We start from the raw sequence: 14164 nt of genomic DNA, 5'->3' as shown, positions 1-14164 counted from the left end.
ATCTATTATAATAGCCAAGGAAGCCTTGGTATTGAGTTACTTTAAAATGTACTCTTATTGCGTGCATTCATTTTAAATTTGAACTATTTTTTATCAAGGCTATAATTTAGACTGTGGGCATGAATTGTATCTACTTTACCATTCAGAGCATTGAAAATGCACTACTCAAATTGCTATCCATTGCAACCAATTGGATATCTTGCCACTAAACATTATTCATTCCTTTCAAAAATGGGCCATTTTAAGTCAATGATTTTCAGATAAGGGATAAGTTACTCTACTTCATTGATTTTTGTGATATTTATTAACTGTCTCATGTGCTTTGTCCATTCATAGATGTAGTAGCTTCTAGGTGCACAAAAGTTGTTCAGGGTAGGCATGTGGAACAGCATTTTAATATTAACCATTTAATAGGAAAATATCATGACAATCCTTTCATATTTTTTATGGAATCTTTTTTTTTAATCTAAAGAAAGAAATGCATTTGGTTGAGTAGTGATTAATTTATAAATAAATGAGAAAATCTATTAAAGCTAATTAGCTATAATTTACAATACAATTTTTAAATGGGATACATAAAACTCTAGCATTGCTAATTAAAATATTATAAATAAAGCTATGTATTTATTATTGAAAATTAATGAATATAAATACTGGTTATAGTTTTCTTAGTCAAAGTTCTACACATATTAAATACAATGAAAGATTTACTATAATTGCAGATTGATTTTGGTGGGGTCAACATTTTCCATGTAAACTCATTAATAATCTTTTGACTGTGGTATAACTATTTCATAGACTTATATTTAATAACTATTTTCATAGACTTGAAAGAAGTCAATATTTTCTATGGATATTTTCTCCAATTAAAGCAATGCATGCTCTGTGTGAAGGAGTCCCTTGGTATGACATAATGTAATGTCTTCCCATTTCTGAGAGTTATGCCAACTGAAGTGAACATGATGAAGAAAATAATGATCCAGAAAGCTTGAAATATGATTAGCTACTGTCATGGGCACACTTAAACCTACATTGTTGGCGTGATACTTTATAGCAAAATTTAAAATTCACATTTGAGGAATGTACTAAACTTGGTGGGTTCTCATATTTAATTGAAATGTAATGGTGTAATTGAAGGTCGTACTGTCAGGAAGATTGGCTGGAAGTATATAACGTTTATAAAGATGGAACAGAAAGACAAGTGGGACGTTATTGTGGAGTTACTGCACCAGGTCCAGTAGAATCCAATCGTGGAGCCATTGGGTTGAAAGTTCTCCTTCATTCAGATGGTGAAGGTGTGTTTAGTGGATTTAAAGCTCGCTACACTTTTGAAGTGGCCAAATCCATTTTTGGAGGTAAGTGTATTAAAAATGAAAGGTTTAAAACAAAAAGAATCTATTCTGTGTAAATGGCAATGTCACTACATGCTTGTTAGTTTCCTGGATATGTGCATTTAAAAACCTACATCATTTCTAAAAAAGCTGAACATTTCTGGTTTAAGTTACATCAGCATGTCATGCTAATGAAACAATACATTTTATTTTCTGCTTGATTCCAGTGATAAGATTTGTAAAACAAACAGTAACAGTCTTACATTTACTTATGCTAATATGCTATATAAAATTCGTATAAAATATTTAGATGTTTAAGTCAGTTAATATAAGTATCAATTACATCTAGCAGTATGTTATTGATACTCCATATGGGCACCATACTAATTTCATATATACCCTATGCATAAACTTTTTATATTTCAAGCATATTGAATGAATACATATATTTTTTGGATTAAGTTAAAAAATATTTAAATTTGTACCTACGTGTATTTGTTATTATTATTGTATTAATGGATTTGCTGCAATATATGATAAATTATCATGTATGTACTACTAGTATTTATTTTCAAAGTCTACTATTTTTTCTCTCACGTATTTTTCATGTTAATAAAGCTGCCATTCAATTAAATTGCCATAAATTCAAAGAAACTGTGGGATATGCCATGTCAGTAACTTTTCATGGAGTCATCCACTAATATAAATTGTGATGAAACAATTCTAATGAGCAAAAATCATAGGTATTGACTGAGATTGCCTTAAATTTTATGGATTGCTATTATTTTTACAAATATTCCATTCAAAATTTAAAGATATTATTCAGTACCCAAACTTTTTTTCTCTTGTGTATTTCTTTGTTCACTCTATGCATTTCAGATTGTGGGAGTAATTTAAGTAGCCAAGAGTCAGGGGTGATAAGCAGTCCCAACTGGCCTGGTAATTATGATGGTCCTCAAAGGGGTCTTGCAAGCAAAACCTGCAACTGGTTTGTTGGAGTTCGCCCTCGTCATAAAATTTTGTTAAATTTTGAATACTTTGCTGTGGAGGGTGAACCATTAGGTAAGGAGATTCACCTTTTAAATAATTTTATAAATGATCAGATTTGACTTTTTTGGTACATTCATATCGCTTATAACTACCATATTTCCTGATCTGTTAGATGAATGGGTGCATAAGAAGATACACCATGTTTTTCAAGATAAAATTTACAAAATATGCATTGAACTTGGTTCAGACGGAAAATATCTAAGTTTTTGATCATGGCACTAGTTACAAAGAAAATTGAACTGATGCATTAAAAATTAGCAGATACTGATATATGTCAACATATATTCATAGTAAAATCCGAGAAATTCATCATAATTGGGTCAAAATGTCTATAAGCTACCTTGTTTCTGTATTTTGGAGCATAATTCATGAAGAGGCAATCTTCTCTCCTAAGATCCCATGAAATTGTTATCATTTTTAACTTTTCATGTGATGCTTAGTTTCTGTTACTATTTTTATTTTTATCAAAATTTGTATTAAGAGCATCCATTTTCTATGTCTTTACGATACTCCTGTACTAACTAATCAGGAAAGATACAATATATGTACTTGTAGGTACAATCCCAGTTAGATCAGTACGTGTTAAGTTTTGCTGCCGCACCATATGTGAGATGAAAATAAACCCACCATGTAATACATATATTTACAATTTATTGGGGAATTTTCAGGAAGTACTTTTAACCAAATATGAAAACTTTGTTGCTCATTATTGACTTAATTTAGTTGTATTATCAAAATTCTTAAAAAGGTAATCATTTTCTATACCTGGTATAGAAAAAAATACTTAATAACATGTATTTTTTTGGTGAACCAACTAGCGCTAATAGGTTAACGTTATACCAATGTGCCATTGCCCAATTAAGTTGCAGGCTGATTTTGGAGCACATTTGGAGTAGAAAAGTGTACCTTATGGGGTGGGAAATATGGTATACCTTGTTTATAAAGTGCACCTTAGGGGTAGGGAAATATGGTAAACAGTAGTGATTAAGCATTTAAATGCACTTATTTACGATTAGATAATAATTTAATAATATGGTTAGTTCACTCAAGTAGAGACATTTACATTTGTGCAAAATTATTTTAACTTGTTTATAATGACATGCATGATTTTTAATCAATTTTAATGTAAAATCTAACCATTTATGCCCAGTGCCCTTTTTCAAAATGATTTGGGAACAATTTTTCAAATATGGCTTGAGTACTATTGTGTCAGTTGTCTTTGCTGCCAGGGTAAGTTTCCTAATTCAATGCATAACCTGTAGCTGCATTGCAGCATTCATAATTTCATACCATTATTACATTGCTTATTTTTCATATGCGCCCTCCTGAATTCTACCCAGCCTCAAAAGAGACATGCAATCTTATCAATTGTTCAGTTTATTTAGGGTTGGAAGCCATTTTTACTTTTACCATAAAATTATTATTCAATGAACTTACCTTGTGAATGGATTCATGGACCCCATTTCCTTCTAGGAATACAAGGAATTGTCAGAGATATAGGTATTATACATAGGCAAAATACAAACATATAAAGCTAGCTTAAGTCATAAGCCTACTGGCAAAAGAAAACTTAAGAAATTGGTCAATACACCAGATTTGTTCAATTTTGGGTGCTTCATGGCATATATTTGTCATAAAGTTGCAAAAGATTCATTGTAAGTCAATAATAATTACGGTATCCCATTTATTTGGAATGAAATTTACGAAAAATTAACCCTCTAGCTTCATTTCAGCTACTCAAGTAACAGCATAATGATTTATTTCATTCTTTCTTTTCTTCATTACATCCTGATCAAAAATACAATGAAACTCTCAAACATATCTAAGTCATCGTCCAAAAGATTATTCATGGTAGAAAATGCTTTGAACACTGGTGATTTACATTGAACATCAACCTCAAAATTGGTAGCAATATTTGGCCATGCATTTGGGATGTGTACTACTTGTGACCCATCTTGCATTTCATCTGACCATGTTATTAAATAATTAAATAATAACTAAGAAATGCATTCAATAATTTTCTTGAGTGCACGTAAATAAACTATTTATTGCTTAAAATAAAGTTAATACAAAAAAAGCTTTTATGACCTACAATATCTTACCTCAATTGGCAAAAAATGTGTTCTAATGTTCATATATCATACTATATATGGGCCAGAGTCATCCATTTCAAATCCAGGAATCTCGGATGATGAATTCAATTTATCTGCCTGAGAGTGAAAAACTCATTAAGGTCTTTGACCACCTCTGATACCCTTCATTCTGTCCATGTTTTGAACTCTTGTCTCAACAGTTTCATTCTACAAGCACTCAAAACTTATGATGTTTGAGTGTATACTCTGCTAAAGGAAAGAATCACTGAAGCACTGCATAAAAGAACTTGACCAAAATCATCAATGGTATAAAAATTTTATTTTAGACATCAATTGATGCCTGCACCTTTGGGGTCAATGAAGATGAAAATTCACACTATTGTGGCTAGGGTGACTGCGTATTAGGCAATGACAATTGGTAACACAGACATACACTGGTATACAGACTACAGGGACACAAGTTCTGAGTTTTTAAAGTTCCCATTTCACATATAAGCATAATTTTAAAAATGTTGTCAATTTTTCCTTCCCTTGAAAATTTAATTTCACAATCGTAATATTTACATTTTTAAATTTCATGATACTGTACTTCAAATATATTTTGAATGAAGTTAATGGTATTCCTATTCCATTTTAATAGAATTAGTCTCTTTGATTTAAGTGATCATTTCAATGCCTACCCATACTTTCATGCTGATCGTAGCACGAGGATGTCCTGCAGCTGTGGTTCGAATTTGGTACACATCTGATGGCCCACCATTGGAACTTTGTGGAGAAAAGCTTCCTTTAGATCGCTCCCAGTTTACCTCAGATGGAAATACAATGAGAATCAGGTAAATAATATAGGGTATAATGTATTGAAGCACATTGTTTCTTGGGCATACTCATCTGTCTCTCATGTGATTAAAGAATTGTAAACATTCAGTCAAGATACTTATTATTTTTATTATAATACAATCTACAATATTTTCTGATGTTTTTGTCAAATGATGAGATGATGAGATAAAGGCGTCTCACAATCCTGGAGTGATAGTTAATGAACTTACTCAGAGCTAAGGAAGTCAAATGTCACTTACTTATTGAATTTATAATCATGGGAGGTACGTTTGTTACTAGCATCCAATGACTACAGAATTTGTTGCATGCCCTGAATTTGTCAGGACATTCATGTTTTATGGAATGGGCAAAAATCATGGGATTAATCTGTCAGTGTTATGGTTCACTGTTGTTCAAATTTTGCTAAATATCAGTAATGTAGGGAAGTGAAAAAAATAGTTTTCAAGCCAAAGAAGGAAGAGGGAATACTCGCTCATACCTGATTTGGTATACCTGTATATATGATGGTAAGAGGATCCATCTTACATTTCTTTTTCAGCTTCATATCAGCAGATAAATCAGTGGGAGCTCAAGGCTTTAGAGCTGTGTGGACAGAGATAAAGGATTCAATCGAAGTTCCAGTAGGTGCAGTAGAAAAACCATGTGATGGAGGATTTGTATGCCTTAGGAGTGGGTTTTGCATTTCTGAAAGACTCACTTGCAATAAAGTGCCCAATTGTGGGTATGATGATCGCTCTGATGAAGCTAACTGTAAGTATCCGCACCAAAATTTCCATTATGCCTCAACCCTTTTTTACCAAAGTATTTCTTTTAGTATTACTTGCTTCTTAAAAATTGATAGTCATAAAATTTTGAATTTGCCTAAACAGCATAGATTATAATTTTTTTAAACATTTTTCTAAATTTTATTTCCCCAAAGTTTTTGTTTCACTCTTGATATAAAATTTATTCTAACTTTTGTATAGTTTTCAGAGTGTTTGTTGATTTTAGCATTTAAATTAGCAGTATTATGATTAGCGTATCAGTCTGGTGTGTTTTTATCCATAGACTAGTTATTAAGTCATACTAGTACATGAATGCTCCAGCATACTCATAGAAAACCTGCAATTGTACCCTTAAAACTTGGCAGAATTGAATTTGCAAAGCTTAATCGCACATCATTGCTGTTGCAAGATTAATTATGCATATTTTCCAATCTTGCAGCAAGAATTTTTAAATCAATTTTCGATTTTTCATTAAATTTTCATCCAATTTTAGGAAGCGATATTTACTGTATATATTCATTATAAAGCTACAATCCTAGAGTCAAGTTCATGAGACAAATTCAGAAGAAAAATATGTAAAACAGAGAAGTAACATGGGCAAGGATATTAACACTGAATGGAGAAAATTGGTTAAATGTCATAAATCAATCTTAGGATTGAAATGCTGATAATGGTAATAACAGCCACATTGCCTATCCTGCACACCCCCTCTATCTTTATACAGTGATATTTTGAGCATTTGCATAATGTATATGGATATGGATATTGGTGTGCCATGTGTTCTCATAAAATCACAGTGTGCCCTTTGCAGTGATGAATTTTAGTTTGTTTTTGAACAGGTTTTCTGTGTATTCTTCTGTGCAGCTATATTTCACTCAGATTGAAATGATTAGAATGACCTAAACATAAAAATGAATAATCTTTGAATCCCCTTTTAATTAATGTTTTGGATGAACACAGTGATCTATGTCTTATTTCATTTTAATTTGATATATCTGCTTTTTATCTTTTGTAGGTGGTGCATATGCCTCCCCTGTGTCCTTAAGAGCACGTCAAACAAGTGTGCTTTTGTTGCTTGGTCTTTCAATCCTTCGAATGCTCTCTTGAATTGGACATAAGGTTCATTTTGTTGACCACTATCTGTGACATCTCTCCAAATGTCCAGTAATGACTTTCCTTGGGCTCAATCGTTTGCTCATGCAGAAATATGTATGAATATATGGGTGTGCAGTTACAATGCCTGAACCACTGCACGAAACTCATTTTTGAACCCCTAGGAAAGGTTGTTTATTCTTCAGGATAATAAGAAAAGATCATGAAATAAAAATAGATTTGCATTTTAAATTTTGAATACCTTGAGGAAAAATTCATAAGTTTTTTCTATGTGTAGCCTAGGGTAATGGAAAGATTTAGTATTTTTTATGTTCTTAAAACAATCAGAGTTGATATGTTCTGACTAATCACAATATTGTTGAGGGGTATCTGCCCATGAAGCCATATATTTCCATATGGTTGGGGTAAAATCATGCTTTTGATTCAATCTTTCGACATGAGGTGTGCATGCTCATTAAATATGGAAAGGTAATATGAAGTACTAATTCCATTGAAAACGGCCATTGAAGTAGATTTCTGCAAATTTTATGGTAGGTTATTTCTTTTAAATCTTTCAAGATTGATTTATGAAAACTATATGATTGGATATTGGCCAAAGTGTTGTATGTAGTTTGATCATTATTGTTATGCATTATTGGATTTAATGAAAATATGTGATATAGGAGGGATTGGGTTTAATGAGTGGTGCCATGTTAAATAAAAATCTAAGGTGCTTGTATGAGCATTCATTATTGGAGTATCATTTGAATATTTGCTATTAAATTACTTGAATATTTTAAAGCATCTTAGGTGATTAATTGATTAAAATATTTTCAGTATTATTTGGTATAAATGGGTGTCAACTTTTAGCTGCTCATGAGAAAGTTGTTTACCATGAGATTGTCATAGGTGGTGGTGGAAATGATAGATTTGTGTTAATTGTTAACTATAAAAATGCCTACAGAAAGAAACATTTTTTCAAATGCATATACCAGTGCACAAGGGTGAGAATGTGAGTTATAAGTGTGGAGTGCTTTAATAATTGTTGAAGAATTGGATTAATGAACAAAAGAAAATAAAAATAGAGTGATTGGTGTAAGAAATTGTTTCCTGTCTGATCAATATATAACACAGCTACTACTTATCCTTGAAGCATATGTTATGGCACGTAAGTAAATTGAAGCATTATAAAATATAACTAAAAAAATGAAATTTGAAAACCCTGAGATTTTAAATAAAAACTTATTTGATATTTTTAAGGTAAACCTTAGAATGTGATATTTGACTATGGTATATTGTTGATAAAAACATCTTCTATTTTGCCAGGCCTAATACATTTCAAGTGTGTGGTGCTGAGGCATATTTCAACGGAAAAGAATATGGAAACACCTGAATTGCATGAGTTCATGAAATTTTTTGTCAGCAGCAGCCATTCTTGTTGTATGAAATTTGAGATTGAGTGTAATTCTCAAGATGGCAGTGACATTTAGGAGCAGACAGTATTTGAAACACTATTTACCTTCTGCAGGGAAAGCAACTAAATCCCTCAACAATAATTTTTTTCCTGTGTAAATTGAAGACTGACTAGTGCAAAGTGAATATACTGAAAATGTTTATGGTTAAATGATGTACATTCAAGTGGTGTATTGCGGCTGATACCTTATCAGTTTTTTATTTTAAATGAAAGTGCATTTTCAATGACTTTTAATGTTCCTGATTCAAAATTCTGTATATTGCATTACTATTTTAAAATGGTATATTTGTTTAAGGATTCTGAAAACTTATATTAATTTTTAATATAAGGGCAATGTTCCTTCATTTACAGTTAACATAATCTAAAAAATTTAATTGATATGTGAATATCTAAATGTTCTTTCAGTATTAATCAAATTTCCAAAGAATACTATGCTGGTATCATCCTCCTGAAAATTATTGTTGACATTGGGTTAAAGTCTTTTATTGATTTAAAAAAAATCATGCTTCTTTCTTGTTAACTGTTGACACATGCCTGCATTTAAGAACACAAAAAGTAGATAAAAATGGCATATGTGAACATTTTTAAGTGAGAGTTATATTAGCTGTTATGAGAACATTTTCACATTTGTAAAATATGACACTTTGCTACTGGTTTTACAATCCAATAGTGTGTGGTCATCTGTTACTTTGAAAAAAATAATGGTTACTGCTGAAAGCTTATGAGTAACACCTATACTTCCAGAATACGAATATCATACAACGAAAGACCAGGCTGGAGTAGGAGTGTTTCAGCTTATATTTTTTACCTATCAGTGCATATGTGAATTATCATTGGGATATGTTTCAATGTGGCAAGTGGAAATGATGACTTCTTTACCAAATCAAAAGGAGTTCATGGGAAAACAGAAATTTTTGACTGGGGAGAATAATGTGTAACAGATTCTGATGACGAAGATACAATATTCACAGAAGCATAGTGTTTGAAGTTTTCTTAATTATAACAAAAAAGGGAAGAATTATGTTCATGACTCATCACCAGAATTGAGGTGTGCTGCAGTGCTAGATTGCTAGAAAAAATCAGGAGGATGAAAATTTTTGCTAGAGATAATTTTGTCTAATCTGGGAGTACACTTAAAAAATGTGTTGATTTTAGCTAAATACAATACATTATTCAGGCTTTGTTATGCCTGTAGCTGTTAACCAATAGTTGATTCCCAATGATCGAAAGGGAAAATTCACAGCTGAAATTTCCGAGAAGGGCCATGCAGCATTAGAGATAGAGAGGAAGCAATGGAAGCTGTTCTTATTATAGTTAGCAATATGTGTTGTAGCATATGTTTCAAGTCATATATTTTGTGTAAACCTGGTAAAAATATGGCCAAAAAGAATTGTGACATGAAAATAATAATTGAATATTATGTAAATATTTAATATGTGTTCCAGGCAATGAAATTATGATGTAAATGGGCTACATTTTAATTTATATGTATTTATTGTTTGCTAATGATCTCAACTCATATGTTTTGCTCTGGTACAATAGTTTTTTGTATGAGGAAAGCACAAGCCATGTCTTTGCACGGGTTTGTTATAATACAATGTTAATGAATACTTCCTGCTCAAACACATATACATGAGTTACTGATGATCCTCAGCATTTAGGGGCAAAGTGACTGTATGATATGAGATGTATAGCTCTCTTTATTTGAGAATACATAGTCTTGAAATGAATTGAAAATACTGGTAAAGTTTATTTTTTAACTGCACCCAGTTAAATTCTTTTGGGGGTAAAGTTAGTCAATGTCAAGAATGCAGCAATGCTCCATGATAGATGTCCCTGTTAGCCATTGAGGCATAAAGTAATGGCACCTTAGAGTAAAAGGAACCCAATGTGACTTGATTTGGACATTAACAGGTGGTTAAGCATCTTAAACTGCCATAAGAATGCCTAAAAAGTTTTTAATCACTATGCTACTGTCCACAGCCTGGTAGATAGCATTGTTTTGAGACAAGAGTGATGGAATTTCATAAAGTTAGCAAATTGAAAATACTTTTTGATAGCTTGATATGTAATTTACCTAGTTTTGTTAAAATAAGAGATACCTTTAATCATTTTCATTAATTTGCAATCCAATGACATTCAATTTTTTAAACTTCACTCTGATCCTGAAATTATGCATTGTTAAAGAAAGAAAATTTCATTTATAATAAATCAGTGAATATTTTGTAAAGCTTTCAATGTTTTGTTCTTAAAAAATAAGACACTTCCGGGAGGAGAAATGGTACTTTTATTCAGCCGATAATGGATAACAGACATAAGCAACATCTGCAAGTAGTTAAAATGTCACTTAATGTATGTGATAGATAACCATTTTCGGTGAGACTTAAGTGTATGGTCAAAATAAATGCTACCAGCTATCTGGTATTCATTATTTGGATTTTTACTTAGTATCTTGAAATTCATCCATATCAGGGGCCCACAGGAAGGTTCCATGACAAACTTCCATCATGAAAATTTGAGGCATTTCCCTCTTTATATCAGTATCATAATAATTTATATTGTTATGTCATCTTCAAATACAATGGTAATTCTTGCATAAAATTGCTAGCTATAATTATCATTTATTGAAGCATTCATTCGTTAATACATCAAAAATATTGGATGGAGTGGATTAATCATTTTAAAGATCTTAGAGGTCTTGTGGTTTATTGCCCATTTTTTGTTAAAAATGTTAAGAGTTAATTGAAAGGTAGCTTATATTAGAAATTGACGTGGCTGACAAAATAAACTAATTTTTTATATAATTCAAGGGCTTAAATCTGTAACTCGTCTCTCCCACAAAAGGGCATCACAAATCTGATAAGACTGCAGATTTTCCCAACCCGAAAAGCCTTGTCTCACGTTTCAGCGGAAGGGCTTTAGCTGCTTCTTAAGTTTTTAGTTTAAGAATTCCGAGTTCTCGCAGTACCAGTCCCAATATTACAATTTTCTGGAGTCGCACCTATCTTCAGCCCATTAGCTCATTGACAAAGGTTGAATATAGTATTTAAATTTCTAGGAGACACTCATTATTAATGTAAAAGCTGAGCAGGCATTGGGGAGATAGCTATTCTAATTATTGCAAACAAACAACAATACAATACAAAATAGGCAAATGAGAAAGACTGCAGTCAATTTATGCAAGTTAAGCTCTTTTATCATTAAACTTGTTGCTCTTCTTTGTAACCCACGTTCAAAAGTGGGCGTCTCTTTGCTAACAAACGGATAGCTTTGTGCATGCATTTAGAATAAACTATTGGACGTTAAAATTGATATAGGTTTGGTTTTCCGTTTAGGGGCTTAAATAGGCATCAGGTGTATTCCTTCCTACATTCACCATGCATTCAGAACATTCCTAAGAAACTTGAATGAATTGATGATCTGTTGTGTTGGCATTCATAATTATATTATATTGAGCAAGGTGGTTATTAGTTCTTTCCGGTTCTTCTATTCTTCTAAATATCATGATAGGGCTAGATAGGGCTAAAGTTAGTTGAATTTGATTGATTTTACTTGGTCCCACAACAGTAGTTGATTTGCACGCATCATTAAGCATCGTTAATTCTTGGAAAATGAGTTTCAAATGTCGATGTAATTGTACTGTACATGCATATTTCACTAATATGTCACATGCATATTTCACTAATATGTCACATGCATATTTCACTAATACTCACTTCTCATAATGCATTTACAATGGATATTTTCTTTAATACGGTATTCACGTGGTACAAATGGTATCTCTATGAAAGTATTGACTACGCGGAGAGAATACATCATTTAGACTACGAGTTTTTTTGTTGATACTTTAGCTCTATTCTTCAATCATCACGTACAATGGAATATTTTAGTAAAAAAATTCATTTGCAAACAGCGTTCATCATGTGCAATAGTAGTATAAATTGAGAGAGGTACAAATGGAATTCTCCTTCTGGTCTTGCTAAGCCAGGCAGTTCTGGCTTGACAGAAGGTGTCACATAAACAATGGGGATACATATAAAATGTTGCTGTAATAAAACTACACGTATTACATGTCAAGTTTTGTTCAAAGCCCAAGTCCCATCCATCTAACAACCAGCCTGTTATTTTCCTTTTCAGAGCATTTACTGACTATAATATTTTTAAATCCTTAGGTATTTCATTAAATGTTAGAAAGACAGTTAACTCCTATTTTCTTCTACCTTGATTTGTATAATATTTTTTGAGATACGACTCAGTAATTTTACAAAAGGCCAGGTTAATGAATTTTCTTCATTAATGAAGTTTTTTTCATCAATGAAGTGAAAGCGGTGTAAGTAGGTTAACTAAGCTTAAATAGCTAAATAGGATGGTGCGAGTGGGTTTACAAGAGAATGGAATATAATATTACCTGTACACTTTGTGCAGGGATATTTGCAGCCTGATATCTACGGTTTTGAATTCATTTGTTTATTTTTCATGGAATAAGTTGCACATTTCCTCTACAAACTTTCTCCTGTCGAAAGGACTTTATAGTTTATGCTTCGACTTTTAATAAATATAGGCCACCATGACGTGACGATATGAATATTGAGGGCTTTTACCTTTCAACGTTGAATACATTAATGCACAAGCAATATCAAAAGAACGAAGTCTCATTTTCAATGTTAAAAGGCTGCGATCACCTAGTTCAATCATATAAAGTACATGCATACCTGTATGTACACAGACCTCCTACCACAGTGTTTGAATTAAATCTCACGGTTATATGCAAACATTTTTTAAAAATTATGAATAGGCATTTGAATATGTGTACGTTTGATTTTTTTAATTGTACGTAGACATGAAATTACTTAAATATCGAATATTTTATTGACGACTGGGCATTGTGGCTCCAAATCACGCAATCAGTTGTTTGACTGCCAAAGTTCTCTAATTGTGGTATTCAACCCCGGCCTGCCTACCGAGTCACACACAAACGCAACTGCGATCGGGTACGGTAGAATCTTGGTTGAAAAATATGATGGGCAAAGCAAAGTGGCGCCATGTGACAGCAAGCAAACGACCGAAGCGAGGTACGAAGTCTGTTGAAAAAGTATCGCGAATTTTGAATATTCGCGGGTTAAGCATATTTAATTTTCGATTTTTTTGTAGTGTTATGTTGGTACTTATGCCTCTCACTTATGCCGAAAAGTTCGGTCATTTTGAATGTTCAGTCAAATGTTGAGAGCTGTTTTGCTTGGATATGCTTTGGCTTGTCTTCTATTTTTGCCTGTTCCAAAAAGTGGATCAAAGAATCTGTATCAAATTTTGGGTGAAAAACGAAATTAAGTGCGAACGTATTACGAATATTGACTGTGGCAAATGGAGAAGCTACCTTGGACCAAAGCAACGTTTATCGGTGGCATAAATGTTCTCGGAGGGCCAAGAAGATGTGAACGACGAAGAGCGTGCCGGACGCCCGAGCACGTCAACAACAGACGAACGCATTGATGAAGGGAAGAAAATAGTATTGGCCAATCGTCG

General features: G+C 32.4%; 1 protein-coding gene across 1 annotated transcript in view; it reads left to right on the top strand.

Moving 5' to 3' along the window:
* LOC139698332 (cubilin-like) overlaps positions 1-10371 on the top strand; it is a 176662-nt gene extending 166291 nt beyond the window's left edge. Inside the window, exons 12-17 of the mRNA XM_071597237.1 lie at positions 1138-1355; positions 2211-2393; positions 5178-5307; positions 5850-6061; positions 7091-8335; positions 8494-10371. Coding sequence (XP_071453338.1) covers positions 1138-1355; positions 2211-2393; positions 5178-5307; positions 5850-6061; positions 7091-7182 — 835 coding nt within the window. The 3' untranslated portion in view covers positions 7183-8335; positions 8494-10371. The remainder of the gene's footprint in view (positions 1-1137; positions 1356-2210; positions 2394-5177; positions 5308-5849; positions 6062-7090; positions 8336-8493) is intronic.
* The last annotated feature ends 3793 nt before the right edge of the window (positions 10372-14164 follow it).

Source organism: Hetaerina americana, unplaced genomic scaffold (genome assembly GCF_022747635.1).
Source record: "Hetaerina americana unplaced genomic scaffold, ioHetAmer1.1.p SCAF_82, whole genome shotgun sequence".
Lineage (NCBI taxonomy): Eukaryota > Metazoa > Arthropoda > Insecta > Odonata > Calopterygidae > Hetaerina > Hetaerina americana.
The sequence above is the reverse complement of the archived record's forward strand: the minus strand, read 5'-3'. Positions and strand labels throughout refer to the sequence as shown.